Below are 24,675 nucleotides of genomic sequence, written 5' to 3' on the forward strand. Positions count from 1 at the left end.
TCCAAGTTCTCACTCACCCTCCTGTCGGGGTTTTAACCTGTTACTTATTTATGTGAGCGTATTGTATAACAAGTATACACGATCAAGGCCGAGGCCGAGACCCTGCTGTGTACTCACAGATACACACGGCCGAGGCTGAGACTCCGGGCCCCTGTGGTCCCAGCTACTCGGGAGTCTGAGGTGGGAGGATCACTTGAACTCAGGAAGTCGAGGCAGCAGTGAGTGGAGATTGCACTCTTGCGCTCCAGCCTGGGTGACAGAGCAAGACACCGCGTCAAAAAATGAATAATAAATACATACATACTGAAATTTTTAGGGGTGGAGGGGCATGACGTCTACACCTGAGCTTCAAATGTTCAGGAAAAAACCAACAGGACAATACACAGTGTGGAAGGTCATGCACAGCTGGTGACCAGGTGAAGGGCACACAGAGTTCTTAGTGGGATCCTGAAGTCAGTTTGACTTGGGGGCTGCCGAAGAGACACGAAGACGCCTTCTGCCCCCACCTCCCTCCCAGTCAGAGCTCACCAGCTCCCAAAACTTCACCAGTTCCAGCGAGCTTTCTTTCAAAATGATACAACTTTTCTTGAAAGTTTGCAATTATTTCAAAACAAGGCCAACAAAATCAAAGCCAGAAAAGGTGTGCACACAAACAACAGCGAGAACAAAACAAGGTGACTAACCAGCTTCTATGCTCCGCCCCAGGCTTGGGCCTGCTCTCTCTTTGTAAGAAACCAGTGACAAAGCTGGGGACAGTTGAACTTTTATTAGCACCCACCTGGGACTTTCCTCTTGAGGGAGCCGGGACTGGCCTTGAAGGAAAAGGGACGTAATTTCTCCTCACAGCATGTGGTGTTCTGTGGTCTGGGCCTTGTGTCGCTGAAAGGTACCTCGAGGACCTCGCTCTGAGTCCCTCCTTCGGGAAACACGCTGTGAATCGGGGGCAGCACCGCGGGTCACTGTGTGAGGGACGAGACAGTCGTGCCTGCGCCCAGGGGAAAGCCCGGCCCCCTCCGTCACCCTCGTCCAGTGGCATCTGTGGGATTTCTCCCCAGCCATGACCAAGGCTGTTCTCGTTCCTCACCACCGAACTACCCACAGGGAGGAGGCAGCCAATGCTTTGGGTTCTGCAGGAGCTGACCTGGGTTCACGCCCGGTGCAGTCCCGGGCCAAAGCACTGCCTCTCTGAGCTCGTTTTCTCCTTGGTGAAGTGAGGGCGGTAATAGGGAAGGCCGCCTCGCAGGACAGACTGCGGGGGATGATTGGATTCCGGAGCTGCTGTTCAGCCCGCGGTCCGGTGCTAAAACCGGCGAGGAGAGACCAACTGCCCTTGACTGGGATGGCATCTGGTGGTCACACGTGGTATTGCTGCCTCCTCCCCGGGTACCGCCGGCGACACTCACTCACGAGGCTTATTGAAATTCTGTTTTAATCCCAGCACGTTGGGAGGCCGAGACGGGCGGATCACGAGGTCAGGAGATCGAGACCATCCTGGCTAACACGGTGAAACCCCATCTCTACTAAAAAAAAAAAAAAAAATACAAAAAACTAGCCGGGCGAGGTGGCGGGCGCCTGTAGTCCCAGCTACTCGGGAGGCTGAGGCAGGAGAATGGCGTAAACCCGGGAGGTGGAGCTTGCAGTGAGCTGAGATCCGGCCACTGCACTCCAGCCTGGGCGACAGAGCAAGACTCCGTCTCAAAAAAAAAAAAAAAAGAAAAAGAAATTCTGTTTTACACTTTGGGAGGCCGAGGCGGGTGGATCACCTGAGGACGGGAGTTCAAGACCAGCCTGACCAACATGGAGAAACCCCATCTCTACTGAAAATACAAAATTAGCCAGGCGTGGTGGCGCATGCCTGTGATCCCAGCTACTCCGGAGGCTGAGGCAGGAGAAACGCTTGAACCTGGGGAGGCTGAGGCTGCAGTGAGCCGAGATCGCACCACTGCACTCCAGCCTGGGCAACAAGAGCGAAACTCCATCTCAAAAATAAAAATAGAAAAAGAAATAAGTTCTGTTCTGGATGCTCTGCTGGAAGTTCAGGCATGAGCAAGGTAATCACAGTCTCCACCTACTGGAGCACATATGCTAATGAGATAAAAAAGGCAATAAATATGTACAAAGGCGACACAGAGCAAGATGATGATAGTGCGACTAAGCAAACAAACTCCCCGTAGACTGAGGTAGAAAAATGAGGAAGCCCTGCTGGAGACGAGGTGACTGGGGAAGGCTTTTTGGAGGAGATGATATTTACGGTGAATCTGGAAGGAGTCATGCCCCTGAACTGGGAGGGGGTTACTGAGCCCGACACTGAGCTGGTGTGGCTCTGAGAGCGGGCGTGAGAGAGGGACAGGGGAAGGGACCAGCCTGGCGGGCCTGGGGAGGGAGCCAGGCAGCAGGGGGTCTCCATTCTGATGTAGAAGCACTGGCGGCCACAGCCGCACCTGGGTGGCTCTGACCACGGGGTGGTCGCTGGGAACAGGAGACGGGTGCGCTTCCGTTGTGTGTTGCTGCGTGACAGGCAGCCCAGCCAGCAGCCGACGGCGGGCATTCGTCCCTCCCCGTGATTCTGCGTTCTGCGCTAGGGCATGACCTCACTAGGCAATAGGACTTTGTCAGCCCCGTCACAATCGTACACAACTGTTGGGGACCGAAACGTGCTGTGCTGCCATAGGTGTGATAGGAGCTCAGCGGAATCAGCCATGCCTTCCCTCTGTAGGCTTAATTTGGAGTAGTTTCAAAATGAATCGCCGTTTTAGAGACTGGCAAGACTGAATTTGACTGCAACTTCTTCCCCTTTCTCCTCTCTCTCCTCCCTCCGTTTTCTTTTGCAAGGACCTTAGGAGCATAAAATTAGGTGAACAATAATTATTTCCATCCATCCATTCATTACCCATTCAGATACAACTATGAGCTCATTCCCCAGCCGGAGAATAAGAATGGGATTAACGACTTCCTGCCACAGCCCCAGCAACACCTCCCACGTCAGCTCATTGTCTGCTCAGCACCACGGTTCTGCTCCACATCCTACATTTGCTTGTCAATAGAGTTCTACTCCACCTCCTACAACTGCTCATCACCGCGGTTCTCCTCCACCTCCTACATCTGCTCATCAATCACCATGGTTCTGCTCCACCTCCTACATCTGCTCATCACCATGGTTCTGCTCCACCTCCTACATTTGCTTGTCACTAGAGTTCTACTCCACCTACTACAACTGCTCATCACCACTGTTCTCCACCTCCTACATCTGCTTATCACTGTGGTTCTCCTCCGCCTCCTACATCTGCTCATCACCACGGTTCTCCTCCACCTCCTACATCTGCTCATCACCATGGTTCTGCTCCACCTCCTACATTTGCTTGTCACTAGAGTTCTACTCCACCTCCTACAACTGCTCATCACCACGGTTCTCCTCCACCTCCTACATCTGCTTATCACCACTGTTCTCCTCCACCTCCTACATCTGCTCATCACCACGGTTCTCCTCCATCTCCTCCATCTGCTTATCAATCACCACGGTTCTGCTCCACCTCTTACATCTGCTCATCGCCGGGGTTCTGCTCCACCTCTTACATCTGCTTATCAATCACCATGGTTCTGCTCCACCTCCTACATTTGCTTGTCAGTAGAGTTCTACTCCACCTCCTACATCTGGTCATCACCACGGTTCTCCTCCACCTCCTACATCTGCTCATCAATCACCGCAGTTCTCCTCCACCTCTTTCATCTGTTCATCACTGCAGTTCTCCTCCACCTCCTACATTCGCTCATCACCGTGGTTCTCCTCCACCTCCTACATCTGTTCATTACCACGGTTCTGCTCCACCTCCTACATCTGCTCATCGCCGGGGTTCTGCTCCACCTCCTACATCTGCTTATCAATCACCATGGTTCTGCTCCACCTCCTACATTTGCTTGTCAGTAGAGTTCTACTCCACCTCCTACATCTGCTCATCACCACGGTTCTCCTCCACCTCCTACATCTGTTCATTACTGCGGTTCTGCTCCACCTCCTACATCTGCTTATCAATCACCACGGTTCTCCTCCACCTCCTACATCTGCTCATCACCGTGGTTCTCCTCCACCTCCTACATCTGTTCATTACCGCGGTTCTGCTCCACCTCCTACATCTGCTCCACCTCCTACATCTGCTCATCACCGAGGTTCTCCTCCACCTCCTACATCTGCTTATCAATCACTAAGGTTATGCTCCACCTCCTACATCTGCTAATCACAACGGTTCTCCTCCACCTCCTAAATCAGCTCATCACCGTGGTTCTGCTCCACCTCCTACATCTGCTCATCACCGTGGTTCTCCTCCACATCCTACATCTGCTCATCACCGCAGTTCTGCTCCACCTCCTACATCTGCTCATCACCGTGGTTCTCCTCCACGTCCTACATCTGCTCATCACCGCAGTTCTGCTCCACCTCCTACATCTGCTCATCACCGTGGTTCTCCTCCACGTCCTACATCTGCTCATCACCGCAGTTCTGCTCCACCTCCTACATCTGCTCATCACCGTGGTTCTCCTCCACGTCCTACATCTGCTCATCACCGCAGTTCTGCTCCACCTCCTACATCTGCTTATCACTGTGGTTCTGATCTTTCTTTTTTTTTTTTTTTTTGAGAGGAGTCTCACTCTGTCACCCAGGCTAGAGTACAGTGGTGTGATCTCGGCTCACTGCAAACTCCGCCTCCTGGGTTCAAGTGATTCTCCTACCTCAGCCTCCTAGGTAGCTGAGATTACAGGTGCGCACCACCACACCCAGCTAACTTTTTGTATTTTTAGTAGAGACGGGGTTCACTGTGTTGGCTAGGATAGTCTCCATCTCTTGGCCTTGTGATCTGCCCACCTTGGCCTCCCAAAGTGCTGGAATTACAGGCCTGAGCCACCTCGCCCAGCACCTATCTATTTTCTTATTGATTTATAAGAGCTATTTATGTATGCTGGGTACTAATCAGTTATAGACATGACAAATGCTGCCCTCCCATTCGTGGCTTCTGTTTCCACATTTTTGAGGAGTCCTGAACATCAGGCTTAAGTTTTATATGGCTGACTTATTGGTCATGGGTGATTAGCACTCTACATGTCTTGTTAAAAAAATCCTTCCCTACCTGGAGGGCAAAAGCATGGTCACATTCACTTTTTTCTGTAAGTTTTAAAGTTTTGTTTCAGCATTCACATCCCATATCCACTGAGGACTGATTTTGTGTGTGGCATGAGGTAGGTGTGACAGAAGGAATAGTGACCCTCAACGGTGTCCATAACCTCATCCCTGGGACCTGGTGTGAAAGTGATGATATGGATGGGAGTTACCCAACACACCGACAGTTGGGAGACCAGGGAAAAAGCACTCGGACGCATGCACCTGCCCAGGATTGCATCACAGGCCAGCGCCCAAAATGGCCTGCTGTGACCTGAAAGCCAGTTTGACCTGGGAGATGCTGAAGTGACCTCAGTGACATGAAGATGCCTTCTGCCCCCACCTCCCTCCCAGTCAGAGCTCACCAGCTCCCAAAACTTCACCAGTTCCAGCGAGCTTTCTTTCGAAATGCTACACAACATTCCTCCTTCTAGTAAAAGCCCCAACCTCCTGTTCACGCTGCAGATATACCAAAGACCGCCCGTTCTGTGTGCATGCCCCAAATTGCGATTGTTTTTATGTATTTTTCCAAACAAAACGTTTTACGTAAAAATGCTTCTCTATCTGCTTGACTTTGACACTGGGAGCACGTTATTTCATGTGGCAAAACGGACTTTGCTGGTGGGACTGGGGTTCCAGACCTGGTCAGACTTGGAAGGTCAGAGCACCCGGCTTATCCAGGCAGACCTCCTTCAATCACCTGTTTCCGTAATAACCAAGCGGGTTTCCCAGCCCTGCTCAGAGATGAGTGCCAGTGGAGCATCCACGTGTGAGGGGTTTGACTGGCCGTTGCTGGCTTTGAAAATAGAGCAAGGGGCCAGGACCGAGAAGAGCAGTGGCCTCTGGGTGCTGGGAAAGGCCCTCAGCTCACACACACGGCAGTGCCGGGAAGGGCCCCCAGCTCACACACACGGCAAGAACACAGATCTCAGTCCTATGACCACAAGGCACTGACTTCTGTAGCCACCAAGTGAGCAGGAGACGAGCCCTCCCCTGGAGGCGCCAGGAGCCAGCCCTGCCCACACCTTGGCTTGAGTCCAGTGAGATCCCTGTTGAGCTTCTGAGCCCAGGACGGCCAGGTAATCGCTCAGTGTTGCTGGAGCCTCTGCTTGTGATATGTGTTAAGGCGGCCGCAGCAGAAAGGAACACAGTAGGGACCTGGTTTATTTTCTGCCAGGCGGACGCCCCAGGTCCGGGCAGTCAGATCCCCACACTCCCCACAGCCTGGTCCCCGTCCCCCTCTATTTTCTGCTCAAAGCAACATCACACGACATTCAGAAATCAAGCACTGTGGCTGTGAACATCTTGCTTTTCCACAGGACATCGGAGCAGACAGGGACCCTCCAACCCTCCCCTGAGGGCGGGCAGAGTTCTGCTGTCCCCACCCACTCCTGGGCTCCTCTGGCTCCTGCTGTAGAGACATCAGCCCTGACTCTACCAAGAAGGTGCCGGGTGCAGCTCCTCCAGCCGTGTGCTCCTGGGAGTTTCCCATGACCCTGGAGCGCTCACCTGCGTCTCCTGTCCACCACGGGCTGCCGTGAGGACCAAACGCGCAGCAGCCTGGGGGCTCGGGGTGTGCTATGAGCTGGAGGTTGCCAGATCCTCAACCACCTGTCACTGGTGTAGATTTAGGGAGCAGCCTTGGGTGTGGCGCTCTGAACAAGGTCTCCTGGAAACACTGCAGTGGCCACAGGCCCTCCAGCGGCAACAGTGCTGAACTCATCTCTTTGTGAAAGGCACCCACAGATCTTGATCAGGTTTAACTTAAGAGAGAAAAGTAAATCATTGAGTGCAAGGTGAGGGTTTAGGAAACTTCAGGCCAAGAAAGGGGGTTTTCCCATGGCCTCCTGGATGGGACCAGACCCTGCCAGGGGCCTTTCTGCCTGGAGTCCTCCGAGAGACCCCTTTCCCGACAGCGGTGATGGCGCAGCTGCGTCTGGGAGCAGAGCATCCGGGAGATGGGACGGGGAGCTGGAGAGGGCTTTGTGATGGGACGGGATGCTGGAGAGGGCTTTGCGTGTGTTGATGAACTGGGTCTCTTGTGTGCCAAGTGGTCACCATGCCCGGACGGCTGGCCCCACATTAGTGGCAGGGGTGAGGGACACAGCAGGACTCTGGGGTGGGCTAGCACTGGGTGGGGGTGGGGGTCTTAGGCCTGGGAGCCCAGAAAGGGGAGGAATGGTCAGGGACTCTCCCTGCATGGGGGACCGACAGTCTTGAGTCCTCAATGATGAGTAGAAAACCACCAAGCACACAAGGGGGAAGTGCTGGGCACAGCACAGAGAGAGAAAGCCTGGATGGGGCACAGCACAGAGGGGGAAAGGCTGGGTGGGGGCACAGCACAGAGGGGGAAAGGCTGGGTGGGGGCACGGAGGGGGAAAGGCTGGGTGGGGCACAGCACAGAGGGGGAAAGGCTGGGTGGGGGCACGGAGGGGGAAAGGCTGGGTGGGGACACGGAGGGGGAAAGGCTGGGTGGGGCACGGTGTGGCAGAGGCAGGAAATTCAGCTCCTTTGACGAGCTGCGAGGAGGTCTGGAAGGCTGCAGCCTGGGGAATACTCCAGTGATAGCCGTGACTTTGTTGTGAGAATTGGAACAGCCTAGTTTGAAGTTATTTCTCATGAGAGGTTGGAGCTGGAAGGGTCTGTATCCCTGAGGGTGCAGTTCTAGCTGCTGAGGACTGGAAACTTCGCCAAAACCACTTAGTACTAAGGACACTTATTGTTTCAAGCAATGAGAAGCCTGGACACAGGGTGGATTCCAGGGCTGCTAAGTTCAGAAGCTTGACAAGGGCATCGACGACCCGCTTTTCAGTTCATCTGCCCTCAGGGTGGCAGGCCTCATGGTCACAAGGAGGCTGCCTGGGCTCTGGACATTACAGACGGGCCCAGCAGTGACAGGAATGGGACACGCGGTCTCTTCCTTGTGTCTGCTTTTGAGAGAGGGAAGCCGTATCTAGATAACCCCTGCAGGTTCCCCTCAGGCCTCCTTCCTAAACCAATCCTGGGAGGTCCCTGTGAGCCATGACTGCCAGGACTGAGTCCTGATGCCAGCGCAAGCCCAGGTGACCGGCATTGTAGCCAGCGCAGGGGTTAGAATGTGGACTGTGGGGAACGTGGGGGACACTCTCCTGTTGCCGCGGCCACCACAGACACATTTGGGTGCTGAGGGAGTGAGGCCGCGGGGGCTGGGAAGGGACCTGTACATGGGGGACAGCAGGCGAAGGTCGTTCGGGAACCAGCCCAGCTCTGAGGCTGCAGGCAAGTCGGAAAGGGAGGTTGGCGGTGACCCCCAGGGCCTCCAGAGCTCTGTGTACGACAGCCGGCGGGTCACAGACCTGGAACACCGGGACCTGGACAATGCAGAGCTGGGACCAGAGGACCCGGAAGAGGAGCTTCCCCCCGAGGAGGTGGCCGGGGAGGAGTTCTCGGAGACCCTGGATCCCAAAGAGGCACTTTCTCAGTTGGAGAGAGTTCTGGACAAGGACTCAGAGGAGGACATTCCTGAAATCAGGTGGGCACCGCGGAGTGGCCCTGCCCGGGCGCGGTGGGTTAGGGCTCAGCCCCTGGCAGCTGGGGGAGGGCAGCAGCCCCCTGGGTGCAGGCCCCTGGGCGTGCGAAAGGGTTATTCCCGGCCACTGGCCTGGCTCGCCGAGGGGCCCAGGCTGCCATGTCAGCCTAGGTGTGGGCCTGGTCAGCGGGCGGCCAGCACCCCTCACTGGGCCCTGAGGCAAACACCAGCACACGCTCCCCTGTCCAGCGGCAGGAGGTGGAGTAAACAGCGCTGAGTTTGGAGTCAGGCAGACTGAGTTCGGGTGCCCAGAGTTCAGAGTTTCACAAGTGATGACCTCAAATCAGACAGCAAGAAAAAGAAATGGGAAAAAAAAGCCTCCCCACTCAAAAGCCGAAACAACTCTAAGCAGCACACGTGGCTAACACGTTTTAAATGGTCGGGAGGAACACATGCTGGGTGAACGAACGCTTCGGCGCGTCGGCACTGGGGGCAGTGATTTTGGGCAAGTTGCCGAGTGTCCCCAGCAAGGCGCGCACGCTACATACCTCTGGAACTGGGCTCCCGCCCTCCCTGCGGAGCGTGGTCCCGGCCCACGCCCACGCCCAGCCTGCGCCCTTCTCACCATGGTCTCCGTGCTGCCTAGGGACTTGTGCCGCCCGAGAACAAAGCAGAGGCCCTGTCCTCACGGGGCTGTGCCAGCCGGCAGAGAAAACGGCGGAGTGTGAGGGGCTCCCGGGGAGGACACGGGAGCCAAGAGCTGCGACGGGGCAGATGTCCTGACATTTAGCATCTTCGCCTGCTGCCTGTTTCCCTCCCACAGTCTGTGAGCTTTCTGGGAGGCAGGCGCTGCTCCCTTTAGACGTCGGTGGCCCCTCTGGGGCCTGGCATACAGTAGGTACTTGATACATGTTTGTGAGATGAGCAAACATTACCTTAGAACTCACTGAAACAGCCCCACCAGGTGGGAGCTGGTCTCATCTCCAATTCACAGAGGAGGCGGCTGAGGGCCTGGGGAGCCAGGTGACCTGGCCAGGGTCTTCCATCCAGCCAGCAGTGGAGCTGCGGTTTGGTCCAGGCCTTCGTGGTGCCAAAGTCCTCCCCCAGAGACCTCTCTCAGGAAAGGAGAGGCGGGTGGGCAGGGCGCTCGAGCAAGACCCACGCTTCTCTGGGCCCCCAAACGCGTCGGGGCGAGAAAGCAGCTCCAACTTCAACATGGAATTCTCCCAAAGCCGGCTGTCCATCAGCCAGAAGCTCCCCAGCACCACCATGGCCAAAGCAAGGAGGAAGAGGAGGCGGAGGAGGCTTGTGGAGCTGGCAGAGCCCAAGATAAACTGGCAAGTCCTGAAAGACAGGTGAGGACGGGCCAGACCAACCCCGGCCTCGTGGGCGCAGTGCTGGGGCTCCCTCCGCGCCCTTCCCGGGCTCCTCCTGTCCCCATGGCTCGGCTCCCCTCCCCTAGCCGCCACCACATCCAACAAACTTAGGGTAGATGGGGTTGGCCAGTTAAGGAGGTGGCCAGACGCCGGGACTGGCTAGGGAACTGCGGCCCTCGGTGGCCCTCTGGGCGGTGGCCAGAGGAGAGTGAGGAGTTTGGGAGCAAACGGGAGACCCAGGGAAAAAGGCAGTGGGGGCTCGGACCCTGTCTCCTCGCAGGAAGGGATGCTGTGGTAAGGGGTATGCCTGGATTTTCCCATGCAAGATGAGCTTACGGTTCTGTCTCTACTGGTAAGTCCAGGGCTGTCTCCTCCATCTGCCTATGCCGGGGGACACGTGTCAGGTTCCAAGGAGCCCCTCCACTCGAGCCACCCTCTTCTCTCTGGGGAGGAGGATGGGGAGGGCTCCTCAGATGTGGGGCTCTCCACCCTTGTGCTTTGGACTCAGGCGATCGATCGGCTGTGACCTGGGTCTGCTCCCAGGAGATGGCCCTGGGCCCTCTTCTTAGCTATGCTTTCCCCCAGCTTCCTCCCTCTCTGGACATCAGCCTTGCTCACAGCAATCCACACGTCCCAGTGGCCCCCTCCCTGTCCTTCTCTGGCCTACCCCCTCTTCCAGCAACTCCACACCCGCGTGTGGCCACCTTCCCGGCAGAGACCCAGGCTTGTTTCTGGGCAGGGCCAGGGCTCTCTGCCTCCCTTGCCCTGAGCTGCTCACTTATTCCAGGCCCTCTGTGTACTGGACCGAGCGGTTCCTTGAGGACACCACCCTCACCATCACAGTGCCCGGTAGGTGGAGCCCGTGCCTGCTGAGACCCCTGCCTCCGGCTGCTGGCCTCCAGGGAACCTGCCCCGCCCCATCCAGAAACTTCTGGCCTCCCTTGTCCCATATCCTCGGAGCCTCTGTCCTCTCCACTGGAGTCTGTCCCCTGAGGAGCCTGAGCTGAGACTGGTCCTGGGGGTGAGGGTTGTGGGGAACACTCTCCAGGACAGGGCCAAATCGGGGCAAGAATTTACAAGAAGACCCTCTGCTTTCCCTTCCACAATGATTTCCATGCTTTTCTTGAGAGGAATTTGGTATTGAGGTATCATAGATACCTTCAAATGAGACACGTCGAGAGTTCCCCATAGAAGAGAATAACAGTCCAGTTCTCTCCTGAGCTGTTCCTCACTTTAGACCCACAGGCATCACTAGGCCCCTGGAAACCCCAGGTTTGTACTAACTTCAGCACAAAACCCATTTTCCCAGATCTGTACTGAGCCCCGTCGAGGAGCCATGGGGCTGAGCTGCCATTCCAGCCCTGCCACTCCCATCCCGTGTCCGAGCAAGGACCTTCAGGCCTCTGAGCCCACTGTCCCTAAATCAGGGACAGCAAGTCTTCTCTCTGCAGGGTGTCTGGTCCCCAGCTGTCTCTGCCCACAGGTTTTCCAATTCAGCCTCCTGCCCAAGCTCAGAAAAAGCTGAATTCCGCATGCAGAAGCCCCTGGGAACGGCAGGGTGTTTACGCTGGGGTTCACCGACTCTGTTTCCCGTTTTGCATAGCAGTGTCCCGCCGAGTGGAGGAACTGTCTCGGCCCAGGAGATTCTACCTGGAATATTACAACAACAACAGGTGGGGGAAGGAGGGAAGGAGGACTGGGTGCCTACTCTGAGGGCAGAGTTTGGCAGAAATGCCTTATTCTCCCCTGACAGGATGCGGCGTGGGGAAGGGTCCAGGTCCTAGCTCTAGACAGCCTGTGTTTGGGTGGGGCTGGCCCGATTCCCAGCCCATGTCCCCAGCAGGCTGCTGGGCCCCTTGCAACCGCATTGCCAGCTGTGGAATGCTGGTGGTGGAGGTCACCCGTGAAAGGGGCTTTGCACAGTGCCTGACACAGTGCGTGCTCAGATGTTGTTATCACCATTGTGACTGTATTTTGTTCAGTCGAAAAAGGTAGAAATTGTAAGACATATTATTTTATGTACAAAATTCTTTATCACTTAGAGCCCCCGTGCTTGTTAAAAGTGATACTGAGTTATTTCGACACATCATTACCCATCTTTATGCAGGGTATGAAGGAAAGCACAGCTGAAGGAGACAGCAGAAGTGTGTCCAACTGTTTTGAACCACTTCTGACACAGAGACGATGATGTGGGTGTTGCACACACTGTTCCACACCGGTATCTGTGCACTTTTTAACGCCAAATCATGTTGTAACCTGAAGACAATTTAAATTGCAATTAAACTTAACTCCTGTAGAAGCAGCAGTGCACAACACGTGAACAGCCACATCTGGGCACACACAGAGGCAGCCAGATGTGGCCATGACACTTCCACCATCTGGCTGGCAGCACTTGTAAGCTGCATCCCAACCTCAGACCTGTTCCAGTGTGGAGACCCTACCTTAGAATCAATGAAATGTGGCTTTATTTCTGGGCAGAGGCATAGCTGAGACCTGATTTTAGAAGGCGCAGCCCCGCGAGCTCAGCTGTACTTTGCTTTCCCCGGCTTTGCATGACAACCTCAGGACAAACACTTTCATCCCTTGGGTCCAAGTCCTCACCCCAGGCTCTTGATGATGGGGGTGTGTGGAGAAGGCCTGGGAGGAGCTGCCATCCCAGAAGGGAATGGGGGAAGGCCTGGGCCTGAGGGTGGATGTTGCACACTGAGCAGAGACAACCCTGGGAGATGGTAGCTCTGTGCTTGAGAACTCTTGAGGAATCCCTCCTTGGAGACGCTTTCAAAACCCACCACTACCCCAGAAACAGAGGAGCTGGGACAGACAGACAGACAGACACACACGCACACACACACCCCGCTCCCCGGGCGGAGCTGCTGGTCTAAAATGGGGACCTCCCCCAGGACTACTCCTGTCTGGCCCATTCCTCGGTCCTGCTTGGAATACCGAGCGACGAGTCGCCTGAAGGAACTGGCCGCCCCGAAGATTCGTAACAACATCTGGAGCATGCCCATGTCTGAGGTGGGTGCCCCGTGACCCCGCGACTCACCCACGCAGGGTGGGAGGGACCCGGCAGAGGGAAAGAGGCTTTGCCTCTGGGAGTCGGGGGACGAGGGGAAGCAGCACGGGGCGGCGGCCTTGGTTTGGGAGCAGCTTTATTTATTTACTTATTTACTTATTTATTTATTTATTTGAGACGAAGTCTCACTCTGTCGCCCAGGCTGGAGTGCAGTGGCCGGATCTCAGCTCACTGCAAGCTCTGCCTCCCGGGTTCCCGCCATTCTCCTGCCTCAGCCTCCCGAGTAGCTGGGACTACAGGCGCCCGCCACCTCGCCCGGCTAGTTTTTTGTATTTTTAGTAGAGACGGGGTTTCACCGTGTTCGCCAGGATGGTCTCGATCTCCCGACCTCGTGATCCGCCCGCCTGGGCCTCCCACGGTGCTGGGATGACAGGCGTGAGCCACCTCGCCCGGCTAGTTTTTTGTATTTTTTAGTAGAGACGGGGTGTCACTGTGTTCGCCAGGATGGTCTCGATCTCCCGACCTCGTGATCCGCCCGCCTGGGCCTCCCACGGTGCTGGGATGACAGGCGTGAGCCACCTCGCCCGGCTAGTTTTTTGTATTTTTTAGTAGAGACGGGGTTTCACCGTGTTCGCCAGGATGGTCTCAATCTCCTGACCTCGTGATCCGCCCGCCTTGGCCTCCCACAGTGCTGGGATGACAGGCGTGAGCCACCGCGCCAGGAGCAGCTTTGTTTTGAGGGCTCCCAGTCTTCAGATGTCCCCGGGGTCATCCTTCCCCGCGTCTCAGCCCGGGGTGGATCCCGAGCTTCCAGCTCACACTCAGGAACGAGAACAATCTTCGGTGTTGGGAAAGCGCTCGTCCACTGCGAATGGAGACGAGTCTCTTCCCCGGCTCAGGCCCTCAGGCCGGCCTCGGGCACCCACCGTCCTGCTCCGCCCCTGCAGCTTTTGCTTTTCCCAAAAGTCGCAGAAAAGGAACCCGGTGGGCCTGACCCGGCTTCTGCCGCCCCCGCCGTGCATCTGACTCTGGCGTGGTCGGTGGTTGGTTCCTGGCCATCAATCTGCAGATCCGGGCGCCCGCTGAAGGGCACTGGGGGGCTTCCAGTTGGCGGCTGTGCCAGGGAGGCTGCCACGACACCTGTGTACAGCTTTTGTGGAGGTGTAAGAATCGGGATTTCTCAGTGACTGGGCATATCTCACTTTTAAAACCCTGACCAACGGTTGTCCAACGTGGCGGCGCCATCCTGCCTTCTCGGGGATGGGAGTGGGCGCTCAGGAGCCCCCGTCCTGGCCGCCATCTTGCATTCTGCAGGCGAAGATGGAGCCCAGGTGCGTCTCGACCCAGCCGCCATCTTGCATTTTCCAGACAGGGATTGAGCTCGGGCGCTCGCCATCTTGGTCGTCATCTTGCCTTCCCCGGGTGGGGAGTGAGCTCCGGTGCCCTCCATCCTGGCCGCCATCCTGCAGTCTCTGGGATGGGAGTGGAAGCTCAGGCGCATCCCATCCTGGCGGCCATCTTGCCTTTTACCGGCGGTTAGCGAGCTCTGCTGCCCGCTATCCGGGCCGCCTTCTCCGGGAGAGGATTGAGCTCAGGTGCCCCCATCGTGGTCGCCATCTTGCCTTCTCCAGGCGGGGAGTGAGCTCAGCTGAGGCGCTCCCTCCCTGGCCGCCGTCTCGCCTTCTCCAGGCGGGGAGTGAGCTCAGGCGCGGCCCATCCTGGCAGCCATCTTGCCTTTTACCAGCGGTTAGCGAGCTCTGCTGCCCCCCATCCGGGCCGCCATCTTGCCTTCTGCAGGCGGGGAGTGAGCTCAGCTGAGGCGCTCCCGCCCTGGCCGCCGTCTTGCCTTCTCCAGGCGGGGAGTGAGCTCAGCTGAGGCGCGGCCCATCCTGGCCGCCGTCTTGCCTTCTCCAGGCGGGGAGTGAGCTCAGCTGAGGCGCTCCCGCCCTGGCCGCCATCTTGCCTTCTCCAGGCGGGGAGTGAGCTCAGCTGAGGCGCTCCCGCCCTGGCCGCCATCTTGCCTTCTCCAGGCGGGGAGTGAGCTCAGCTGAGGCGCTCCCGCCCTGGCCGCCATCTTGCCTTCCGCGGGGAGTGAGCTCAGCTGAGGCGCTCCCGCCCTGGCCGCCATCTTGCCTTCTCCAGGCGGGGAGTGAGCTCAGCTGAGGCGCTCCCGCCCTGGCCGCCGTCTTGCCTTCTCCAGGCGGGGAGTGAGCTCAGCTGAGGCGCGGCCCATCCTGGCCGCCGTCTTGCCTTCTCCAGGCGGGGAGTGAGCTCAGCTGAGGCGCTCCCGCCCTGGCCGCCATCTTGCCTTCTCCAGGCGGGGAGTGAGCTCAGCTGAGGCGCTCCCGCCCTGGCCGCCATCTTGCCTTCTCCAGGCGGGGAGTGAGCTCAGCTGAGGCGCGGCCCATCCTGGCCGCCATCTTGCCTTCCACGGGGAGTGAGCTCAGCTGAGGCGCTCCCGCCCTGGCCGCCATCTTGCCTTCTCCAGGCGGGGAGTGAGCTCAGCTGAGGCGCTCCCGCCCTGGCCGCCATCTTGCCTTCCGCGGGGAGTGAGCTCAGCTGAGGCGCTCCCGCCCTGGCCGCCATCTTGCCTTCTCCAGGCGGGGAGTGAGCTCAGCTGAGGCGCTCCCGCCCTGGCCGCCGTCTTGCCTTCTCCAGGCGGGGAGTGAGCTCAGCTGAGGCGCGGCCCATCCTGGCCGCCGTCTTGCCTTCTCCAGGCGGGGAGTGAGCTCAGCTGAGGCGCGGCCCATCCTGGCCGCCGTCTTGCCTTCTCCAGGCGGGGAGTGAGCTCAGCTGAGGCGCTCCCGCCCTGGCCGCCATCTTGCCTTCCGCGGGGAGTGAGCTCAGCTGAGGCGCTCCCGCCCTGGCCGCCATCTTGCCTTCCGCGGGGAGTGAGCTCAGCTGAGGCGCTCCCGCCCTGGCCGCCATCTTGCCTTCTCCAGCCGGGGAGTGAGCTCAGGCGCTCCCGTCCTGGCCAGCACCCCGTGCTGCCGGCTTGCTTGTTGGTGTGTTCATGTGATTCTTCCTAAACATGTTGTCCGTGTCTCGCGTGTAATCAGCTTGCATTTCCCTCCCTGTGTGTGGTCGCCTCTTCTCCTCGGGTGGTTCCTCAGACCCCACTTGGGAAATGTGTCAAGTCACACCCTCTCTCCCGCAAAACCTCAGCAGGGATTTCTAACAGGCAAGGACATTTTAAAACGTGATCCTGGCAACGCTGATCCCACTGGAAAGTGAGCAGTGCTTCCTTGATGCCAACATGGCGGTTCCTGCTCCCTTTCCCACCGATCTCCAGGACGGCTTTCTGCGGGGGGTGCGGACGGACGGGGCTGCCCCGCCAGCACTAGAGCTCCCTGAAGGCAGGACTGGAGTCTCCACCTCGGCAGCCGGTGCAGAGCTGTGCGCGGAGGCCTCGGGCTGGTGGGAAGAGAGGGGGAGGGAGCAGGGAGAGGATCCCTGCGTGGGAGCTTACGTTGTAAACACCACGACATCTTTGCGGATGGATGTGTCTGGGATGTTTATGGGGGAGCAATTTCAGGAAGAAAGGGACTGAAGCTTCACAGGGACCTTTGGGGGTGGTTTCATTGCATCCTCTGCCTCCACGGAGGCTCCAGTGAGGACCAGCCAACAATCACAGACTCGCAGGTAGCGCTCCAAGAACGGACAGACAGGAGCATCTAGGCAGGCGTGGGTCGGATGCCTCCTCTTCCCTTTTAAGGAAGAAAACATTTCAGCAGCTGCCCTCCTTCCTTACCTCCCTCCCCAGAGGCATCAGGAATGGCCAGTTCTTCTTCCAGCCAAGCATAAGTGGGAGACGTGTGAAGTGGTCCTTTGCCTACGCCTTAGTTATTTTGCAGGCGGAATCCTACACCCGTGTGCAGCAGCCAGCTGGTGAAGGGCAACAGAATGCGTATGAGGAGAGGGGAGGGAAACCAGCTCCAGTTTAAGGGTGTCCAAGCGCTGCCCAGTACTCAGTCTCTGCCTAGGCTGGTGCAAATTGTCAAAGAACACACTTTCAGTGAACTGTGGGTTTTCTGGAAAATGCCAAGAATGTGTGTGGAGATGGAGTCTTGCTATGTTGCCCAGGCTGGTCTTGAACTCACGTGATCCTTCCACCTCCCAAAGCGCTGCCACTGCGCCGGCTGCTGTTGAGAATTGATCTGCCCAGCGAGTGTGCCAGGTTTCTGGGTGAAACGTCTGCAAGGTCTCCCACCTCGGCCAGCGCTGCCCCACTGCCCACACTATCCCCTAGGTCGTGTTTCGTGGTTTTGTGAACATAAATGACTTCTGTCTTGCCTTCCCTCATTACTGTTTTCTAGAGCAATTCGTGCCGATTTATGGAGAAAAAATGGTCTAACTGTTGGGTTGCCTTCTCTTGAGAACATGCTGCAGTCAGCTTGTGCAGCCCCCAGCGGCCGGGCGCCCGGCTCCTTCTGGGGTGTGTGCGTGGTAACTAAGCTGCAGGGATCATCCCTGCACCCACTTCTTCGGGTCAGGTGCAGGAGTCCCTCTATGTGGCAGTCACCAAGCCCTGCGCATGTTTGGCTGAACCGAGTAGACGAATTGCTCCCTGAGTTGCCTCAATTTACTCTCCCTCCAGCAATGCATGAGAGTCTCTCACCAGGGCTTGATAATGTCAGACTTTTTCATTGTTGCCAAATTTGTGAGCATGGAGTGATATTTTGTTGTTTTAATTTACATTTGTCAACAATTGTTGACATTACATTGATCAAAAGACAGGATTATTGACCATTTAGGGTTCATCTCCTGTATCATTTGCTCAGCCCTTTTGGGTTTTTTTGGTTGATTTGAAGGAGCTCTTTATACATGATAGTTTGTATACATGATAATCCTTTGATGAATACATTCAAAACCAACTTCTTCCCAGGCTGTCTTGTGTCTTTTAATGTTGCTCCTGGGGTCTTTTTGCTCCAGGGCCCACGAGGAATCATGGACTGTTTTATGTAATCCTTCCATTTCTCTTTCCAGGTGTCCCAGGTATCCAGGGCAGCCCAAATGGCAGTCCCCAGCTCACGGATCCTCCAGTTGTCAAAGCCAAAGGCCCCAGCCACCCTGTTGGAAGAGTGGGACCCCATGCCGAAACCCAAGCCACATGTGTCAGACTATAACCGCCTCCTTCACTTGGCCAGTAAGTAGGTGCCTCAGGCTAGGCGCCTCCTGATGTCCTGTCCAAATCCCAGGGGACACCTTATATCTCTGCCTAGAGCGGGCAGAGGGAAGCTCTCCCCCAGGAAAGAGAAGCAGAAATCACAGGGACGTGTGGTCTGGAAGCAGAGGGTGTTGTCTGAGAGGGTTTTCTAGCAGGCAACGAAGGTGTACAAGAGAAAATCAAGGTGCAGAGCAGGGGCCAGAGAGCCACGCTAAGGAACAAAGGCAGCTTTAAAATGGGTGTTGGCCTGACTCCCTTCTTGTCCTTTAAAACAAATTGAATAACCATTTTCCTCAATGACAAGGGTAATGTGTGTGAATTGTCAGAGAAGTTGCTTGGCCATTTATGTTTACTCTTCTATGTCGTTTTCCCAGGTTCCTGTTGCCTGGTGTTTTGGGGTTGTAGATTGGGAACAGCTCTTTATATAAAATGGTTACTAATGCTTTATTGAACACATTGCACGATAATTTCTTCCCAGTCTATGTCTTGTCTTTTAACTTTGCTTATGTGGCCTTTTCTTTGTTTGTTTATTCGTGAAATAATTTTCATCCATTCCCTTGATATTTGTGAAATGATGAGTGAAATGAATGGAAACAGATGAGTGTTGATGCAGCACTGCCTTACGCCATCCTGCACACATTTGTGCTCACCACACACCCACAGTGAATATAAACATCGATACACTGGTACACGCACGCACTTAAACGCTCACCACAAACACACACGGTGAATATAGACATCGATACACTGGTACACGTATGCATGTACACATCCATCCCATGTTTCAAATGTATATGTAAATATCCGTGTGTGCGTGTGTGTGTGTATGTGCGTGTGCATGTGTGTGCATGTGTGAGAGAATGACGGAGGGTTGAGGCGTCTACCTACTCATAGTTGGGACCACCGTTTTTCTTTTTTTTGAGATGGAGTCTTGCTCTGTCACCCAGGCTGGAGTACAGTGGTGAGATCTTGGCTCACTGCAACTCTGCCTCTCGGGTTCAAGCCATTCTCCTGCCTCAGCCTCCCAGGTAGCTGGGACTACAAGCGCCTGCCATCACTCCTGGCTAATTTTTGTGTTTTTAGTAGAGATGAGGTTTCACCATGTTGGATAGGCTAGTCTTGAACTCCTGACCTCATGATCCACCCGCCTTGGCCTCCCAAAGTGCTGGGATTACAGGCGTGAGCCACCGCGCCTGGCCAAGGGACCAGGTGTTTTTTTTTCTTTTTTTTTCTTTTTTTGTGAGATAGAGTCTTGCTCTGTCGCCCAGGCTGGAGTGCAGTGGCACAGTCTCGGTTCATTGCAACCTCCGCCTCCCAGGTTCAAGTGATTCTCCTGTCTCAGCCTCCCGAGTAGCTGGGACTACAGGTGCAGGACACCACATCCAGCTAATTTTTGTATTTTTAGTAGAGACGGGGTTTCACCATGTTGGCCAGGATGGTCCCGATCTCTTGACCTCGTGATCCGCCCGCCTTGGCCTCCCAAAGTGCTGGGATTACAGGCGTGAGCCACCGCGCCCGGCCAGGAACCAGCATTTTTAAAACGTGAAGCAGACGAGCAAATGAAGTGCACTGAACTATGTGGGGTAAGAGTGAGTGTATGGCAGTTTCTCTGTGTGTGCTCACACTTGCTATGTGATGGGTGTAAGAGTGGGTGTGTGGCTGTTTCTCTGTGTGTGCTCACACCTGCTATGTGATGGGTGTAAGAGTGGGTGTGTGGCTGTTTCTGAGTGTGTGCTCACACCTACTATGTGGTGGGGATAAGAGCGGGTGTGTAGCTGTGTTTGTGTGTGCTCACACCTGCTATGGTGGGGGTAAGAGCAAGCATGTGGCTGTGCTATTTCTCTGTGTGTGTGCTCATACCTGCTATATGGTGGGGATAAGAGTGAGTGTGTGGCTGTGCTGCTTCTGTGTGTGTGCGCTCGCACGTACTATGTGGCAGGGATAAGAGCGGGTGTGTGGCTATGCTGTTTCTCTGTGTGTGCTCACACCTGCTATGTGGTGGGGATAAGAGCGGGTGTGTGGCTGTTTCTCTGTGTGTGCTCACACCTGCTATGTGGTGGGGATAAGAGCGGGTGTGTGGCTGTTTCTCTGTGTGTGCTCACACCTGCTATGTGGTGGGGATAAGAGCGGGTGTGTGGCTGTTTCTCTGTGTGCTCACACCTGCTATGTGGTGGGGGTAAGAGCGGGTGTGTGGCTGTTTCTCTGTGTGTGCTCACACCTGCTATGTGGTGGGGGTAAGAGCGGGTGTGTGGCTGTTTCTCTGTGTGTGCTCACACCTGCTATGTGGTGGGGGTAAGAGCGGGTGTGTGGCTGTTTCTCTGTGTGTGCTGACACCTGCTATGTGGTGGGGATAAGAGCGGGTGTGTGGCTGTTTCTCTGTGTGTGCTCACACCTGCTATGTGGTGGGGGTAAGAGCGGGTGTGTGGCTGTTTCTCTGTGTGTGCTCACACCTGCTATGTGGTGTGGGGATAAGAGCGGGTGTGTGGCTATGCTGTTTCTCTGTGTGTGCTCACACCTGCTATGTGTTGGGGATAAGAGTGGGTGTGTGGCTGTTTCTCTGTGTGTGCTGACACCTGCTATGTGGTGGGGGTAAGAGCGGGTGTGTGGCTGTTTCTCTGTGTGTGCTGACACCTGCTATGTGGTGGGGGTAAGAGCGGGTGTGTGGCTGTTTCTCTGTGTGTGCTCACACCTGCTATGTGGTGGGGGTAAGAGCGGGTGTGTGGCTGTTTCTCTGTGTGTGCTCACACCTGCTATGTGGTGGGGATAAGAGCGGGTGTGTGGCTGTTTCTCTGTGTGTGCTCACACCTGCTATGTGGGCTCAGTCGCTGCTGCTAGAGAGTGCTGGAGTTTCAAAGCCCAGATGCCTACTCAATTCTCACAAAGGAGTTCAAAGAAGCCTAGGTTCTGGCATGGTTCTCCCAGCCCCTTTAGGCCCACCAAGGCCCCACTGCTTGGCCCCGTTACCCTGCACAAGGGCATCTGCCAGACAGAGCCAGCATCCACCCAGAAGGTGCAGAAGAGACAATTAGGGTGCAGAGCAAGGGCCAGAGAAACACTCATACCTGCACAAGTGTATAGTTGTTTATATTCACCACGTGTGTGTGTGGTGAGCACAGGTGTGTGCAGGACAGTCTAAGGCAGTGCTGCATCTGCAGTTTCCACTCAGGCGGCCTTGCCCAGCCGTGTGCCACGTGGAGTTCTGCCTGCCTAGTGGAAGAGACTGCACACTCTTTTCCTCAGGGGCCTCTTCACAGAGCCAAGGCTGGTCTGCCAAGAAGTGGGTAGCTCTTATTCATTTGCACAGAGGTTCCATGCAAAGAGGGATCTAGAAAGAAGGTGGGAGCTTCCCTGGAAATCAAAGGCCCCAAAGCCCCAAGAGACAAGGTGGAGGACAGCTCCGGCTGCTATGGCAGACTTGGTGGCCCATCCCTTCCTAGTCTCCAAGCAGTCTGCTGCAGCTCCCTGCTGTTAAGGAAGGGGTAGGGGAGAGATGATGAGGAGGGGGTACCCGGAGGAGGGGGCCACGAGTGCCTGAGGAGCAGCCACCAGGGGCAAGACATGACACCAGCCAGGGGGAGGAGACACCTCCTGCCCCGACCCACCTGCCGCCATGACATGAGCAGGTGGAGAGGAGGGGGAACCAGAGCCACCTGGGTTGGCAGCAGAGTGAGGAGACTTGAGCTCTCTTGGCTGTGGCCCCCTGAGTCCCCCTTTCAGGTACCTGTGGCCATTTTTTTTTTTTAGAGATGGGGTCTTGCTGTGTTGCTCAGTCTGGCCTCAAACTCTAGGGCTCAAGTGATTCTCCTGCCTCTGCCTCCAAAAGTGCTGGAATGACAGGCATGTGCCATTGAGCCTGGCTGCCTGTGGCCATTTGAAATATTTTCTTTACAATTCACCCTGTTTTTAAGTGTAGATTTCATAGCTGGGTGTGGCAGTGCATAACTGTAGCCTCAGCTACTTGGGAGGCTGAGGCGGGAGGATCGCTGGAACCCAGCAGTTTCAAGTCGGGTGGAGGCTGCAGTGAGCTGTGATCCTGCTCCAGCCTGGGAGACACAGCAAGACCCTGCCTCAAAATAAAATCAAATGGGGCCAGGCGCGGTGGCTTACGCCTGTAATCCCAGCACTTTGGGAGGGTTAGGTGGGCGGATTGCCTGAGGTCAGGAGTTCAAGACCAGCCTGGGCAATGTGGTGAAACCCTGTCTCTACTAAAAATACAAAAAATTAGCTGGGCATGGTGTCCTGTGCCTGTAATCCCAGCTACTCGGGAGGCTGGGGCAGGAGAATCGCTTGAACCTGGGGAGCGGAGGTTGCAGTGAGTGGAGATCCCTCCACTGTACTCCAGCTGGGTGACAGAGCAAGACTGTGTCTCAAAATAAAATAAAGTAATAAAGTAAAATAAAATGATGAAACAAAATTTAAAAAATAGGCCAGGTGCAGTGGTTCACGCCTGTAATCCTAGCCTTTTGGGAGGCTGAGGTGGGCGGATCGCCTGAGGTCAGGAGTTCAAGACCAGCCTGGCCAATATGATGAAACCCCGTCTCTACTAAAAATAGTAAGATTAGCTGGGTGTGGTGGTGCACGTCTGTAGTCCCAGCTACTCAGGAGGCTGAGGCAGGAGAATTGCTTGACCCCAGGAGGCAGAGGTTGCAGTGAGCCGAGATCACAACACTGCACTCCAGGCTGGGCAACAGAGCAAGACTCTGTCTCTAAATAAATAAATAAAAATTAAAAATGTGTTTCAGTGGCTTTTAGTACAGTCACAGGGTTATGCAACCACCACCACAGTCAATTTTAGAACTTTTTTATGCCTTCAGAGGGCAGCCCCGTCCCTATCAGCTGTCACTCCCCATTCCCGTCCCCCAGCCCCTGGCACCCACACGTTCACTTGCAGACTCTGGATTGGCCTGTCCTGGACGTTCGTAAAAATGGAATCACACACTGTGTGTCCTTTCGTGTCTCTCGCGAGACGTGATGTCCTCAAGGCTCAGCCACACTGTAGCCGGTGCTAGAGCCTCGCTCCTTTTCTTGGCTGAGTCATATTCCACTGTCTGAGTGGACTACATTTTCATCCTCCATTCCTGTGCTGATGAGCAGGCCATCTGCACATGGGAGCTTTTTTTCTTTTCTTTTCTTTTTTTTGAGATGGCGTCTTGCTCTGTCGCCCAGGCTGAAGTGCAGTGGCATGATCTGGGCTCACTGCAACCTCTGCCTCCTAAGTTCAAGCCATCCTCCTGCCTCAACCTCCTGAGTACCTGGGACTACAGAGACGCACCACCACACTCGGCTAATTTTTGTATTTTTAGTAGAGATAAGGTTTCATCATATTGGCCAGGCTGGTCTCGAACTTCTGACCTCAGGTGATCCACCTGCCTCAGCCTCCCACAGTGCTGGGATTCCAGGCGTGAGCCCCCACGCCCAGCCTGCACGTGGAGCTTTGAGGTTTGACCTTCAGTGCTGTCCTCCTTTTCTGCTCCCTCTAGGGCCCAAAGCTCAGTCGGACAAGTGTGTTCCTGACCGAGATCCTCGCTGGGCGGTGCTGGATGTCACCAAGAAGGTGGTGGCCAGCCCCCGGATCATGTCCCTGGCCCAGCCCAAAGTGCGCAAGGGCCTCAACGAGGGCCACAACCCCTATTCCATCTCCCCAGCCTCCCTGGTGGCCCAGGCGTCCCCTCGCCTCTATGAGCTTGCCACCCCCAAAAGCATCACCAGAAAAGTGTGATCAACCCAGGCCTGGCCTCTAAGACCTCGGCTCCCAGTAAACACCCTCAGGCACCCTAAACCTGTGTATGTGATTATTCTGAGCTTTTTGGCCTGGAGAAGGGAGGGCGGGCCGGAAGGCCAAAAGAAGGATGAGGAGGACAATAATATTTATTTTTTCATCCAACCTGCGATTTGTCTAGCTGTTTATTTTCCGAGTCACTTTCATTGACCATCTCGAGCGCCCTCTGAATCTCTTCAATCCAGACTTGCTCGTCCACTCCTCCTGAGGGCCCACAGGACTGTCAGAGTCCGAATGACAGCCACTGTCACACCAGCTGACGCCTGTTGCACAACTTATGGATCTTTACAGTGACCTAATGATGGAGGGATTATCATTGTCCCCATTCCACAGATGTGGAGACTGAGGCTCAAATAGGTTAGGAAAAGACCCACAGTCCCTGCTATGGCCTGAATGCCTGTGACTCCCCCAAATTCATATGTTGAAATTCCCACCCTCGAGGTGATGGTGTTAGGAGGTGAGGCCTCGGGGAGGCAATGAGGTCATGGAGCAGAGCTGTCACACATGGGACTGGTGTCCTTATCAAAGAGGACCAAGAGATACCCGTGGCCCCTGTCTGCCATGTGAAGACACTGAGAAGCAGGCAGTGTGCAACCAGGAGGACCCCCATCACCAGCACCTGACCATGCTGGCACCCTGCTCTCAGACCTGCACCCTCCAGGACTGTGGGAAATAAACTA

At 55.7% G+C, this 24,675-nt stretch overlaps 2 protein-coding genes across 3 annotated transcripts in view; both read left to right on the forward strand.

Annotated features, from left to right (window-relative positions):
• The window catches only part of MIER2 (MIER family member 2), a 993,207-nt gene that overhangs the window by 920,109 nt on the left and 48,423 nt on the right, over positions 1-24,675 (forward strand). The gene's annotated exons all lie outside the window — the stretch shown is intronic.
• On the forward strand, positions 8,353-24,065 carry THEG (theg spermatid protein). 2 transcript variants are annotated; one of them, XM_010378029.2, is made up of 9 exons: positions 8,353-8,660; positions 9,890-10,012; positions 10,314-10,385; positions 10,821-10,882; positions 11,637-11,706; positions 12,934-13,051; positions 18,036-18,195; positions 23,697-23,841; positions 23,876-24,065. In XM_010378029.2, exons 1-9 carry the CDS (start codon positions 8,353-8,355, stop codon positions 23,955-23,957), a joined length of 1,140 nt encoding a protein of 379 aa, XP_010376331.1. In that variant the 3' UTR covers positions 23,958-24,065. The 2 variants fall into 2 exon arrangements, with proteins under 2 accessions (XP_010376331.1, XP_010376332.1); XM_010378030.2 differs by lacking the exon at positions 10,314-10,385.

Source organism: Rhinopithecus roxellana, chromosome 8, assembly GCF_007565055.1.
Source record: "Rhinopithecus roxellana isolate Shanxi Qingling chromosome 8, ASM756505v1, whole genome shotgun sequence".
NCBI classification, from domain to species: domain Eukaryota; kingdom Metazoa; phylum Chordata; class Mammalia; order Primates; family Cercopithecidae; genus Rhinopithecus; species Rhinopithecus roxellana.